The sequence below is a fragment of the Megalops cyprinoides genome, chromosome 7 (assembly GCF_013368585.1).
Source record: "Megalops cyprinoides isolate fMegCyp1 chromosome 7, fMegCyp1.pri, whole genome shotgun sequence".
Taxonomy (NCBI): Eukaryota; Metazoa; Chordata; class Actinopteri; order Elopiformes; family Megalopidae; genus Megalops; species Megalops cyprinoides.
The window spans coordinates 12346464-12361670 of record NC_050589.1 but is presented as its reverse complement, the minus strand read 5'-3'; the positions used below and the strand labels follow the sequence as shown (position 1 = coordinate 12361670).

The 15207-nt window shown below is 43.7% G+C and overlaps 2 protein-coding genes across 2 annotated transcripts; one reads left to right on the top strand and one right to left on the bottom strand.

Moving 5' to 3' along the window:
• Positions 1 to 852: 852 nt before the first annotated feature.
• sars1 (seryl-tRNA synthetase 1) lies at positions 853 to 8697 on the bottom strand. The gene is made up of 11 exons (XM_036533363.1): positions 8437 to 8697; positions 6529 to 6599; positions 5745 to 5825; positions 5085 to 5243; positions 4753 to 4896; positions 4343 to 4498; positions 3615 to 3836; positions 2843 to 2972; positions 2275 to 2432; positions 1985 to 2114; positions 853 to 1828 (listed from the first exon to the last, which is right to left on the bottom strand). Exons 1-11 carry the CDS (start codon positions 8570 to 8572, stop codon positions 1668 to 1670), a joined length of 1548 nt encoding a protein of 515 aa, XP_036389256.1. The 5' UTR covers positions 8573 to 8697; the 3' UTR covers positions 853 to 1667.
• A 2057-nt stretch (positions 8698 to 10754) lies between these two features.
• ppil1 (peptidylprolyl isomerase (cyclophilin)-like 1) lies at positions 10755 to 12668 on the top strand. The gene is made up of 4 exons (XM_036534007.1): positions 10755 to 10879; positions 11464 to 11618; positions 12191 to 12259; positions 12388 to 12668. The coding sequence occupies exons 1-4, from the start codon at positions 10824 to 10826 to the stop codon at positions 12606 to 12608; spliced, it is 501 nt and encodes a 166-aa protein (XP_036389900.1). The 5' UTR covers positions 10755 to 10823; the 3' UTR covers positions 12609 to 12668.
• Positions 12669 to 15207: the final 2539 nt, after the last annotated feature.

Sequence of the window (15207 nt, the reverse complement as noted above, 5' to 3'; positions counted from 1 at the left end):
TTGTCTTTCTGGTCCAAAGGCTTACCTTTGATGTGACTGCTTACGAAGATTTTTTGGTAGGACGTGACACACCGTTTGTCCTTTAGGGGGTGCTGTAGATTTTGTTAGTCATCTGTGACAGGTCTTCACTGGCTGCTGCCTCACAGCCAATTTATATCTTAGAGCAGGACAATTCAGCTAGCAGCCCAGGCCCAAAGAAAGCCTGCCCTGCCCCTGCTGATCCCTTGGTCATCAGGAAACAGAGAAATCTTAAATATGCTTCAAAAATTGTGAAATGGAACTCCAGCATGACAGCAATCCTCCATGCTGCAGACTCTAGCACTGTGTGCAAATCCGATTACACATTCTTATTTAATATGTGATGACACTGCTTGTCGTTTGCTTTCCCAATACTGTAAATGGACTTGAAACCTTTTACCCCAAGTATTGCTTTATCTCAGTAGCACATACCTGTATGAAACTGATCATGTTCCCCACATTAGAAACAAGCAGCAGGTAATGCTGGTGGTTTATTCTGAATGTGATAATAGCTATACTTTAAAAATGTCATTATACATTACATACCTATATGCACCATGCTTCACCAACAGAAGGAGGGAAATGTATGACCCTTTCCACCATTTCATTTTTTAAATTTGTCCCCAATGAAACAGAAGTTGAAGAGCCCTGCTGTAAAACCAGTATTGAAATAATCTGAAGTCACATGTCTTTCTCTAGTATATGTAAAAAGAACATGTTTTCATGTTAATGTACCACAGCTTGTAAAAGCTAATTACCTGAATGATACTGCGACATTAATACAAGAAACATTTCTTTACATTTGAAACAATTCATTTATTATGAGTACTTCTATTGCCCACTGAAGGTGATCGACAGCATTAAATACAATTAAATACAGCCAAGGAATTCTGATCCTAAATCCCTCACAAGAACAATAACCTTTACAAGAAGCAGATGCTTTGTATTAGCTATGGAGGAAGGCAACGAGTGGACAGAGGGTGGAGACGCAATGGCTAACCGTCAGATCTGTGGACCTTTCCATTTTCATATAAACTCACTGGCCAAGTTTTCCCACCAAAAACCCTGATAGACTAAAAGGAGCCAGTGTGGACATACAGGGGGATGGCTGACCATGTCACGACAGTTAAGTATCTGCTATAGAAACCCATGATGTGTGGTCAGGATGTTGAGTCCTCTTGTTTGTTGTTCCTGATTGGGTTTTGAAGTGTATCTGTTGAACCAGCAGGTAACTGCTGCTTTCTGCTCAGCACTGGCAAGGCCTGAAATGAGAGGTACTGCTGTAGGAGCACTTGGCCAACTTTACAGGGGAGCCCAGTGCATTCGCTGAGGCCCTGATTAGGAGATATGACCAAGGGAAACACCCAAATTTTCATTTCCTTTTTAATCAATGTCAGTTATTATAAGCATGCAGCAGGTAAAAGTTTAACCCTTTTTACTGTGGCCGGTCTCTTGACTTCATGTTTCCTGCTGAAAGCTTACACACCCTGGTCCTCTTTTCTGGGCCAGCAGGGAGCAAACGAGAGATGCGATACCCGGTAGACCCTGAACAGCTGTGTGTTTCGTGAGGAACTGTGGGAAGATGTAGGGGCTGGGGGTGGGGGAGTTGGGCGTCTGGGGAGAAGGACTGGGATGGGGGTGGCGTGTCTCTAGGAGTCATTGACGGACATGTTCTCCACTTGGTTTTGGAGAGCGCCATCCACCTCAGCCTGCTTCTTCTTCTTCCCTCCCTCCTGCTGCTTCTTCTGCTTCTTGGACATCTCCTGATCGATGGGTGCCGGCTTCACAAACTTGATCATCTCTTTCATCCCTCCAGGAGAAACACATGGAGTTATAAAACCACTCTTTCTCTCTCACGCAGGCAGACACAGACACACACACATCTCTCATCCTTCCAGGAGCAACACAAAGAGCTGCAAAACCAAACAACACATGCAGGGAACACTGGCTGGCAGTAAAGACTCACCTGGGGGCATGAAGTTGCGCAGCTTCTCTGGGATGACCACTCCCTCCTCAGTCTGGTAGTTCTCCAGGATGGCACAGATCACGCGAGTGGTGGCACACATGGTGGCGTTCAACATGTGCACAAACTCCGCCTGACGAGGTAAAGATTACATTCATGGAAAAGTAAAGAACATGTAATATGGAAAGTAAATGTTGGAGCACAGGTGTTTGCAAAACACCCTGTAGCTTGGGGACAGGGAGCGCTGCCCGGCTCAAATATTCAAAACCGTGAATGTTGGGAAAATTAACCACCTTGTCCATCATCTTCTTAGTCTGGCCGTAGCGTATCCGCAGGCGTCTAGCCTGGTAGTCGGTGCAATTGGAGCAGGACACAAGTTCCCTGAAAGCAGCGGATCCCGGGAACCAGGCCTCCAGATCCAGCTTCTTACTGGCTGCGTGGTTTAGTGAGCCTGAGAGACAGTTATGACATTAATCTCAGTGACATCACGCTGCATTTTGCAGGAAACGGAATCCCACCATTGTATCCATCAACCAACCACACTCATTAACCACAACCCTTAAAATGACTCTGAGAAGGCCTTCTAAGCAAACCTACACAGCAACACTGGAGTATTTTACACCTCTGTATGCAGTACTCAAAATCTACCACATGGCAAAGACCTTATTAAGCACTGTAGCTACATCAGAGCTCATGGCTGTTTTAAAACCACAGTTGAATTTAAGGTCCTTTCACTTTCTTTCTCAGACCACAGCATCTCAATGGTGAGATGAACAAACCAAACATGGGACAGCTATAGCCATGGATTCCTGTGACTGAATGAGTGTTGGAGAGGAGGTGGCTGCGGCCTTCCACACCAACCTGAGACGATGTTAACGATACGGTACGGGATCCCCAGGGACTGGTAGAACTCTTCCGCAGTTCCGATCATCTCGTCAAACATCTCCCATGACTTGTTGTCGTGAGGCGAGGAGAACACAAACTGCTCGATCTATGAGTGACAGGAGAAAATGAAAGGAACAAATAAAAACAAAGGCTTCATATTGTTAGTAACCAAGCAACAGGCAGCTCTCAAACAGTTGTTTTTCTTCTTTCTGTATCAGGAATTCCTCCACCATGTCAGAGAAACAGAGTAGCTATCTCCTCATTGGCTGTGCTTGGCAGAGGGATGAAACCACATGAAGAGCCGCGTAGTGCATAGTACTGCATCCACATGTCAGGCAGCTGCTTCATTTCAATGAGCTTACGAAGAGGAGTTGGGAGAACCAGAGCTATGCTTACAACGAGGGGAAACCCCTTTAACCAAAAAATTCATATAGAAATTTGGATATAGTGACATCTCTTTGTGTTCATGCCAGAGTTGCCAGGAAGAAACCACTTAAGAAGCTTGAAAACATGGTTCATTACAAAGTGTCACAAAGAAGTGTGACAAACCTATTCTACACTGCTTATTTTGAGTTCTGGTCCCTGGAGTGGTTTTGAAGGCAGCAGTATATGCAAGTGTAAAACACTCTGCAGCACACAGCAACAGACAAGTGACTCAAACCCCACACAACCTAGGGTGTGTGACTGCAACACAATATCAGTCTTTGAATGCAACCTCTCACCTCGTGGGAGGGGTGCAAACGCTCACCTTCTCGAACTGGTGGACACGGAAGATTCCTCGAGTGTCGCGGCCGTGTGATCCCACTTCCTGTCGGAAACAGGTGGATATTCCCGCGTAGCGGAGCGGCAGATCCTCCGGCTTCAGCCACTCCTCCCTCAGGAAGGCTGCGATTGGCTGCTCTGATGTGGCGATCAGGTACTTCTCGTCCAATGAGGAGTCATCTGATCTCTCACTTCCCTTTCCAATAACCTGGTGTAATGTGAACATGAGGGGTTGGCTCTTAGTGGGAGGGGAACATGGTGATCTAGGAGGAACAGCAACAAAACTAGTCTCTTTAAAAATGGGAAACTGGTTAATACCCTTTGAGGACTTGGGTGAAAATGTGCCATTTGAACAGCACAGTAAATAGTGCTGCCTAGACTGGCCATGGCCCTGTGGAATGGATGCCTTCTAAGACAGCAGTGTGGTGTAGTGGTAAGGAGCAGGGCTCAAACTAAGAGGTTGCTGGTTCAGTTCTACCCTGGTTCACTTCTACCCTTGGGCAAGGTACTTAACTCACAACTGCCTTAGTAAACATCCAGCTGAATAAATGGGTATGGATTTATACAAATGCATAAAATTTATAATAGATAAAACTGTACTGCTGTATAGTTGCTCTGGATAACGGTGTCTGCAATATGTAATAATAATGTACTGAATCCCAGGGTTTCTGGAAGGGGGGAGGTGAAGCCAAGTCTACAGGTATGGCCACACACCTTGTACAGCTCTTCATCGAACTGGCTGAGCTGTGCCACCTCCTGCATGACCTCCTTCCTCATGAAGAACGGGGTGTAAAGGGGGGTGTAGTTCTTGCTGTAGAGGGTCTGCAGCGCGTAGCTGATCAGCGCTTGCTCCAGAAAAACTAGCGGCCCCTGAAATGAAGACAAAGGTCAAGGGTCAGAGGTCAGCGTGTGTTGTAGAGGCCTGAACCTACATATGATTTTTGGTTAATGACACCACTGTGGGCTAAAGGAACACTAACAAAACACACCCTCAGCTGTCAAACTTAAATATGTACTCTCAGATGCACATCCTCCTGATTCCGACCCCTGTATAACAGGGTGTGGTTAGAGGGCTCACGCCGGCCAGCACTCTCCCGCGGCAGGGGTGAGGGGTGTGAACTTGCCTTGAGGAAGTAGCCTCTGCTGCCTGCCACCACAGCTCCCTTCTCCCCCTCGTAGCCGTCCACCATCACCACCAGGTCCACGTGTGAGTACTTCTTCTGCACTGAGCAGTCGCCCCAGGTGCGCTCCACCTTGTTATCAGCGTCCTGGAACGACAAGAAACGAATGAACGGAGGAATATGATTGCCTCACACCTACCTGTGTCTACACCTGTCATACACTGCTAATCTGTTCAAACCAAACTGCCAAGGTTACCATTACTTATGTTAATAGTTAACATGAATAGGGGGTGGAGTTCAATATGTAGGTCAGTCCTACAGCTGACCACGCCCACCTCATCATTGCTGATGGGCACGCTGGGATGTAGGAGGTTGCCGATCTCCCGCAGGTACTCAAACCTCTGGCTCTCCAGGCTTGCGCGCTCGCTGTCGCTCTTCTGAACAGCCTCGTCCACCAGCAGCCGAACTCGTTTGATCTGGGTCACTGTGAGGGTCTGCGAGGAGAGAGGCCACACTCATCATGCACCTATTAAACTCCCCCCGGCAGCTCACTCCAACACATGCATTACCTAACCGACACACAAACTCTCCAACACAGTTTTATGTGAGGTTTCTGCTGGAAAAAATGAGGAACTTCATTTTTGTCGAAACCCTGTGAGAACTTCAGGTCTTAAGACTGCAGTTCTGTAACGGGGAACAGATCCTTCCCCCATCTGCTCCAGGTGATGCTGTGGGGCTGAAGTGATTCCCTCTAGGGCTGCTTCACCCTGCCGGTGCTGCAGGGAGTTACACCCTCATGCTACAGCGCTAATAGATCTTTGAAAGAGGGTGGAGGTTATTATATAAATTCAACTCATCACCTATCATCACTGAAGTCTCCACATAAACCTGAGAATATGGAACAGATTCATGGAGCTGACGGGATTAGGTCTGACAGACAGGGCTCTGTTGTGTATGAGGTCAGGTGTGCTGCAGGCAGGGAGAGCTGGGCCTACCGAGAGCGTTTCTGCTGTCAGGGCCTCCAAGTTCTGGGCCTCTTCTGGAAGCGTCTCATCGTCACCCACTGGCTCCTTCTTCTGCGCAGACGAAACCCACAAAGCAGAACACCCCGGTCACACCCAGAGACAACATACTGTACGTGGTAACAATGCAACACACATTGGAGCAGGGTATCCAACCGAATGCACAACCGGCAGAACAGACAGTATGCCTACAAAACAGCAGGCTGAGGCCCAGGAACACGCACACCTGCAACCATACACAGAAACACACACACACACCGCCTGGCAGGCCTTGGGGTTTGAGAATTCTTGGATTTCCACCTGGAAAGACTGCTTTTCAAGCACAGATAATCTGAGCCACACACACACACTTTAGGTCTACAGATCACATCTAAATAAAGAACAATCACCCTGTCTAAAGATCATATCACACATCTCTGCTGGAGAGGGTAGGACAGAGAGATCATTTGCTTAATTAATGTAGTGCTTCACTAATTTAGCTTAATTAACTGAAAATCAGCACACTCAAGCAGGACCGAGAAACAGAGTTAATGGTTTATTATCATCAGTAGCTACTTTACATTGTTGTATATTTTTTCCATCATTTACCATGACATTTAACAGTATCAGTAAATGCAGCAGTGCTTCATTCTCATGCAAACAAACCTGACTTTATTTTAATTTGATTTGACTGTCAACTGTAGTGTTCACTTCACCACTGGATACACTCCAACACCCCAGCCCTCTCTCAGAGCCCGACACTGTGACCTTCTCTTACCTTCATCTTCTCTCCAATGGCCTTGCTGCACAAGTTCTTTGCTTTATTCAAGTTGTCTGCCGAGAAACGACCTGAAACGAGAGCACTGGTCAAATACAAAACAGACACAAGTCACACAACACAGAGTGTTGCAGTGAATATTGGGCATTGTAGAACATATTGTAGCAATCGTGTCACATCAGGAGAACTTAACTTCAAACTGCTGATTACTGCCTTGTTAAGACTGTTAAGGCCTAAGGCTACTCCATACCATGTCTATTTGCAATGTAAGCCACTCATATTCAAGCCTTACTTATTTGTTGCATTATCTTCTTTCAGAGGCTGAATATTAAAGGTACAGTCATTCAGAGACGTAATTATTCTTCTCTGAATTCAACTTACTCACTCACTACTTGGCAGAAATTCAAAATAACAGATATTTTAGAAACAGCACAAAATCAAACTTTGTTGAATGTTAATTATATCCACTCCAGCTGCTGCTACTGGTATTTGACTTTCTCTGAAGTAAAAAAAAACCCTCTTGTGTGTTCAGTAACTGCACCACAGAATATGCACTTGCAACTGATCAGATGTAGTTTTCCTGCAGACACTGCATATTACAAAAACCTACTTCAAGCTTTAAGAACTCAAAAGAAAGCCTTGTCATTCCAAGGAAAATATAAAAGGTTGGAGGCCTGTGGCTGGCGATTTCAGGACATGCTGAGCTCAGAAAACCATCAATGTAACATTATTTTAACTATCATGTGCACCATCAATTAGTGGTGACATATTCTTTCCTGAGTAAAATGACTCCCTTGAATTTAGGATGTTGCCAGGCAATGAGTAAGCTGACAGGTTTGATTCCAGCTCCTGTTCCACCATCTAGCTCGTGATTTTTATAAATATTTATTATATAATGACACTTAAGGGAATATTCTCGCAAAGTATTGCTGAAGGGTCACTTCAGTGAGGTTAAACAACTAAACATTACGCGGAGCTAATAATTTTAAATGGTGCATGGTATAACAATTTAAACAAGTTAAAGCTTCCCTTTGACAATACAAGCGAATGCAGGGAAACTGCACATTGGTTTCACGTTTTAAAAACAGAATAGGCTTCCAATGTGTGCCTCTACATTTCCTAAATTTAGATCGCATGCAATCCTTGGAAAAAAAAAATCATACACAACCCTGATAATACTGCAACCAGCTGTCAGTCATTTATTTCAAGGTAAGTTATCAAATTCAGACACGTTCGTGAAAACATCGTTTACCCTCAATAATAGCCTACAAAGCGCCTTGGTGCATTGTAAACGGACTTGGTGATTTGAGGGAATACAGTTCACTGTGCGGTTAGGTAGCTACAGCTGCATCTACGAGCGAAGCATCCTCCCGGCGTGCGTCAAGTGTGCGACTGCGGCATGCGTCGTCATTCTGTTGCAAAAGGATTGCATCAGCATTGTACAGGACTATGGAGTCGGCGGCCACATGTAGCTACCCTCCTTCCTGCTAAATAACGCCCTACCTCCCAGTTTGTTCTCTTATCTCCACGACGTGACAGATATATGGAGTATCACCAAAGACCCAGAAAAGACAATTCTTTGATTCCCCCATGAGTTAACTTATGGTTGACACAAGATCAGCTAACGTTAGCCAGCTAACTGGGGATACCGGTTTTACTTCCCTCCCATTCTGGCCAGCTAGCAAGTCAGTCATTTTTCCATTTCATAACGAAAAAAAGCTTTCAACCCTTTAATCCACACGTCCCGTACTCTCTCATTTACCTAAATTCATAGACAAGAGCGAAGAACATACGGCTAACCAGGTAACTAGCTACATTCAAAAGCTACAGTGCAGGTCGCGTTAGACACAAAGCTGATTCCTGAACTGAGCTATTATTGTAGCATGTATCTAGCAGGTAGTAACTCACATTTTCTCCATTCTGTATCAGCTTCCACCAGTTTATCCACAAGCGACACATCTTTGAACCTCTTGGCTTGCGTCTCCTTCACCTTTTCAGGATCGCCCCCCTTGTCCGTGCGAAAAAGGTCCAGATCTAGAACCATTTTCTTCAACTAAAACGCGACAGCGTTTATGAATGACTGGTGTACACGACTTGGAAAAACCTCCCTTCCCTATGGGTTCTCACGGAAGCACACTTGTAAAAATGGTTGACGTCTGATCCTGTCCTGAGACGTACCGCCATTTGCGCATGTCTTCTCTTGAGCCAATGGAGCAACCTGACACATAGAATATATGGTAGTATTAATATGATTGGACAATTTGCTTCATCAGCAGCAGGGGCAGAGGTATCATAGTAGCGAAAGCGTGAGTACAGCGAATAATCTATAGGCCACCAAAGAACATTCGTATGAATAGGAAAAACCACATAATTAAAATAATGTGCAATTTTTTCATGTTCCATCAGAATGATGTTCAAAGTTGTCTCATGTTATGTTATATCAAGCTATGTTACATTCATAACCAAAACAATATTGTAATAATAAGCGTATGACGAATGGTGGCGCTGTAAGAACATTAAGTCAGCGTCTCTAGCCACAAGATTCAAATTTGGGCACATGTGGGCGTATTGACTGTGCTTTTGATTGGTGATGCTACTGTATCAAGAAATAGTGGACCTCAGGCTTCAGCACAGCACTAAGCAAGAGAGACCAAACCGACTATTAAAATAAGCATCTATAGAGAAGTGCTGCTAGATTTAAGAGATGTGTGAAAAACTGAACTGTACTGAACTGAAAAAGAAGCAGGATCTACTGAATGGCCACCCTCACTTAAAATAAGGGGAAAGGATGGATGACACTGGGTAGGGCCCCATTCCAATGAGCTGAATACTACTGCAAAAGGGGAGAACTTTCAATTGCAAACATAGGGAAAAATCCTTGGAGGCATTGCAAGGGCCAGTGCTTGGGCAGGGTTTTGACAGATCAGTTTAGATGTGATAAATATGTTTTAACACACCATTTAGCAGGAATTCTTTTTTTAAAAAGTAATATTTTGGATTAAGTCCAGCCCCTGAATACTTCCACAGGACAGTGTGACTTTTTAAAAAGCATTAAACATAAAACATATACAAGAGCTTCATACAAATTACAGGTAACATCTCAAAGATTTCTGAGGTGTTTTCTTTGCCATATTTAATAACAGACAGGAGTATTTGGACATCAAAACTGACTCTCTTCATTAAAGTGCTAACATTACAACAACAACAACAACTAATAATACTTTCATTAAAACCTGGCACAAATATGACCTTTGATGTGCATTCCCTGAAAGCCTATTCTGTAACATCATGGGGTCTTTTTTCATCTATTCTTTTTCTATTTCTGTGTAAAGAAACTATCTTGCTCACCATGGCATATGTAGAAAAATAAACCTGGATCTGGAGACCAGAGCAATGTGCTAAATATGCTGTGTTTCTTCAAACCAGTGCCTAAGTTATGAGCTCACAGCATGAGATTTTGGAGGGAAGCCATTTTCTTGTGTGGAATACACTTCTGCTCAGCATGTGGTTTCTGCCAGAAATGGAGATGTGAGTGGTACACATCTGTACTAGCACTTCTGACCTCTCAAAGAGTCCCTTGTATAAACAGTCCTAATAATTATTTTGTCTGGATCTACCAGCAGGTCAGAGTGACATATTTAATATAAAAACATTCATTTCTTTTTTGTTTTTTATTTTATGGAGCATACCACATTGTCTCCAGATGGTACAAATAATAATAAAAAAACCCTCAGGGCCAGGTTACCTGAAAGGATTTAGCAAACAGTGTAAAGCATTGCTTTGCAAGTGTGGTTGTTTATTTTGTGTGAAGTAATGTTAAATAGCACATCTGTTTTGCAAGTGGTTGCTTACTATATAATATGTAGTAAATAATATATGAGGGCAAATTGGTGTTTTATAACATCCGTGGTACAGACTGAAAAGGCGAAGTATGTGAGGTATCCAAAACTCTACGGTAGGCAAAAACACGGCCATGAGCTATGGACTTCATTTCCCACCAGTACCATCGAGAAACTCATCATACTCTCATATTTGTTTAATGTGTCTGAAGCTAATCAAAAATATTTCTTATTTATTAACCTTGTGTTGTGTATGGTAATACCGTAAAGTTCACTTGTTACGGTTGTTTATTAATTAATTTATTTTTTTACTTGCCGAGTCTATCAGGAACCATTCAATTTAATTCCCTTGAATCTACACGAGCCTCTACTCTGCTGGAACTACGTACGCCGCGCGGCACTCATTCATTCATGCTATCTGGCAGCCTTCATCTGTAGTTACTATAACTGGTGAAGATGTCGGGAATTCCACCAGATTCGTGGCAGCCATCCACTGTGTCACTAGAGACAACGTAAGCGAACTGTTCACCGATTAATGTAGTTCCTGCCTGCACTGAATCAACTTTTAGCCAGCGAGCTAGGATGCCAGATAGCCAGGTCGCTATCCAGTTAGCCAGCCAGCAACGAGCTTACAGCTCACACACCGTTGCCGACCTGTTTTGTATTGAGGGTAACATAGTAGGCTACAGTATATTACTCGCCCTTTATCCATTCAACAGACGCTTTAATGCGAATATGTTAACAAGTTAGCTAGCTAAGACTTTCATGGTGGCTTGCGAAGTGGCTAGCGCCCTAGGCAGGCTTGCTAGCTACATCAAATGGCAGAATGCCGGTGAAGCAAGATCTAGTGCGGGGCTAGTTAGCTCGCTAGGTAGCAATGGAAAGTCCAATATTTGATCAGATGAATTTGAGCTTAGTGTGGGCAACACGAAACTCGCAGTGATGTGACGTCATATTCTTTCAGGAAGTTTGCTGGATAGATTGTTGGGCACTTGTTCGAAAGGGGTACCAAACCGGCAGGTGAACCTGGGGCAGTTGTCTTCGGATTATAAAACAGCGTAGAAAAATGTAATGACATTTGTGTTTTGGGTTTCAGAATGGGCACAATAGTTGTGGAGCTTTATTGGAAGCATGCTCCTAAAACCTGTAAAAACTTTGCTGAGCTAGCCAGAAGAGGTTACTACAACAACACCAAGTTTCATCGTATCATCAAAGACTTCATGGTTCAAGGCGGAGACCCAACTGGAACAGGTGAACAAGACCATCAAGAGTCACAGCCACCGTAGCCTATACCTGAGGTCATCCTGACATCCTTTTTTCTTAAAGTGTTGCTGTAGCAGGTTGGAGCAAGCAAAGCCTATGCACTGTGCTTTACATTCCACAAAGAGCTCCACAAAGAGACTTTTATTTATGTCAATCACAGTACTCCTTGTCCCTAACTTTGGGTAGAGAACCTAAAGGAATGATTTGTTTCTTGTAAACACGTCATTCACTTCTGCTTTCATCAAATTCAAAATGTTGCATATGAAGTTAGTAAAGAGACAGAGCTTTGTGTTTCTGGCATGCGAGTAATTCTGAACACAAGGGAAACAGTTCAGTAGCTGAATTTTTTTTATCGATGAAGTGAATGTCAAATCATTGTGTAATGGCATTTATTGATTTCAAATTAGTCTTGATGAGTAGAGATACAGGCTATTGTTATTTATATATTGTAGCTGAGCAGCATTGCATTTCGGGTTTCAGTTGGTTCTTGAGGTTGACAGCAACTGGGTAAGGTGTGTGTCTTGTGCTCAGTTTTGACCCTCTGATGTCACCGTTTGCAGGGCGGGGTGGTGCTTCTATATTTGGGAAGCAGTTTGAAGATGAACTTCATCCAGAACTGAAATTCACAGGTGATTGCATTTGCTCTTGTCTGAGATTGTGTTCAATAGTATAATTTAGAATCAAGCTTTAGGAGTTAAAGCATAATTCTGCAGTTGCACCTATGACTGAAATTGTGTTCTCTCTACAATCTCTTCAGGAGCTGGGATCCTTGCCATGGCCAATGCTGGACCAGACACCAATGGTAGCCAGTTCTTCCTAACTCTGGGGCCAACACAGTGGCTGGATGGGAAACACAGCATTTTCGGGAGGGTTTGCCAGGGCATCGCTGTGCTCAACCGCATCGGCATGGTTGAGACAAATACACAAGACCGGCCAGTGGATGACATCAAAATTCTCAAAACATCTTTACCCAACTGATGGGCATCAGATTCACAAACCGATGTTGTACGCTTTTTTGTGTCTTCGTTTGTTGTCAAAGCCAAAATACATGCTTTTTAGAAGTTTTGTTTGTCTTTTTTGAGATAACGTTTGTAAGCTTTTTAAAAATTATATTTACAATACAAAACACATTTCCAGTATGAAAAGTCACACAGGACTAAGAGAGCGTCCATCAACCCTGGAGTCAACAGCACAAAAACGACCACAGGCACACACAGAGTATGAAAATGTTGCAGTCGTCTCTCCAGTCTGAGAAGATTACACAGTGTTCCACACGTTCACGTACTTGTCATAACAGCCGAAGAGGTCCAGGGGATTCCTGCAGTGGGGAGAACACAGTTACCAAGGTTTGCCTGTCTGTGCAGGGACTGTTCACCCAGGTTACAGAAACTCAGCTGAATTTTGATGCTGTCTGCAGGGACTGTTGCACCCAGGTTACAGAAACTCAGCTGAATTTTGATGCTGTCTGCAGGGACTGTTGCACCCAGGTTACAGAAACTCAGCTGAATTTTGATACAGCATGGTGCCTCCATAATATTGCACTTACTACCTGCTGTGCTTAGCCCATTCCTGGCAGTGTTCCAGTTGACCATGGGTTACATCAGCAGTAGAACTGTGGGGGCAGGAACAGTATGTAGCATGATGTTAGAAAACATCAGTATCACATGAATGTTGCTTTAAATCATAGCAGCACTGACTGTGAAATGATCTTTCAACTGTTCCTTGCATTTAAGTAACTTTAATGGGCTGATTAATCCACCTTTATAAAAACAAAGGCCAACAATGTAAATCTCTTAAACTGGTTTAAATTACCTGTGTGTTTGTGTGCGTTTGTGTGTAAAGGGTCACAGTCTTTTAGTAATATAGTGCGATGGCTTTGTAGAAACTGCATGCTGGGAAACTGCATGGGCTTGTAGGCTAAACTAGGCTGAGGGGTGTCCTTCAATTGTTAATCACTGTCATTGTGCTGTGGAGACTGCACAGAGGCAGACTGTGTTTGCATGGATGAACACTGTTTGGAGAGCTTAAATGGATATCAACATGTACTTTCATAAGCACTAGCCATTAGCTACAGAAAGCTTATTAAATGTGTTTTTTTTAGTACAGCCCGATCTCAGTAAGCTATAATGGACAACAAAACACAGACTGGTTTTTGTTGTAATTGGCATGATCTTTACTGTGGTGCAGCACCTTCAACCACCTCATTATTGTGAAAAGACTTCAGAATCGCCACAACATCCTCCTGTGAACTTTTGATCATACTATACAGCAGTCATACCAGAGATTTACATTTGCATTCATTCATTTGGCAAGACGTTTTTATCCAAAGTGACTTACAAGTGAGGTAGAGTACAACACAAGCAAAAAACCGTAAGTAATCAACAATATTAGAAGCGCTGCATGACCAGGTTTCAATGGTTGGCCAGACAAGGTACCAGCTAGCCGGTAGAGCTAATGAGTGCATTAAACCATTTGACTACATATATTTCTTTTTTATTTTATGATTTAGTAGGGAACAGCTTTGAGACATGAGAAATTGCTTTAGGAGTAGTGTTTCAGGTGAGAGCAGAAGAGCTGCGTCTTCAGGTGTTTTTTGAAGACAGAAAGGGACTCGGCAGAACGGATGAAGTGTGGAAGTTCATTCCACCATTGGGGGACAACGGTGAAGAAAGTTTTGGATAGTAATTTTGTGCAGCGATGCGATGGGACCACCAGACGCCTTTTTGTAGCAGAGCGTAGCGGTTGGGAGGTAACATACGCTTGCAGTAGTGAGTTCAAGTAGGTAGGTGCAGTTTTGCTGGTCGCCCTGTACGCAGAGATGATTGCTGTGTCATTCTCCCCTCTCTTATTACTGTGTTGATTCTCCTGTACCCAGACCACTGAGGGACAACCTGGCATACGTAATTATAAAGAGCTTTTTTAAAAATTTTTTACAGCTTTCTGGAATCATATCATTGCTGTTTGAAATAGGTGATCCACGTATGCCACGAAGTAAGTATTTGCATTTACAGATATGTGCATTTGATGGTGCAGCCACTAGGGGGCACTTTCAAGTCTTTTGTATGTCTCTCCTTCGAGAGCTGCGTCTTGGCTGCACGTGGACCTTACTCCCCTGCTCAACCTGCCAGGACAGTCTGACGTGTCAACAGTGGTGTCCAAATCAGGCATTCTGCTCGGGCGTTGGTGATTGAGGCTTGAGCCTTCCTCACCTGAGACTGGGGTCTTCCACAGTAGATGATATAAAGTCTGTCTTTAAGGTGCAGAACTGGCTGGTGGGCAAGGACACTGGTTTAGGCTTAACCTGGAGCGAGAGATGTGCACAGTACTGGCAGCAAGGAGTTTAAATGCCAGGGAAGATTCATTTTCACTCAAACACAAAAAGTGACCTTGTTCTCTATATCCTATGGCCAACGTATCGCCATACCAGGTAACAGCTCTGCTGCACACTTTGAGCTGTGTTCCTAAGCTTTGTGCCATGCAGCCAGGGAGCCAGCATACTGTACACCACTGTATCACTGTACCATTTAAATAACAATTATATTGCAGCACTGCATGACTGTACTATTTTATATAACAT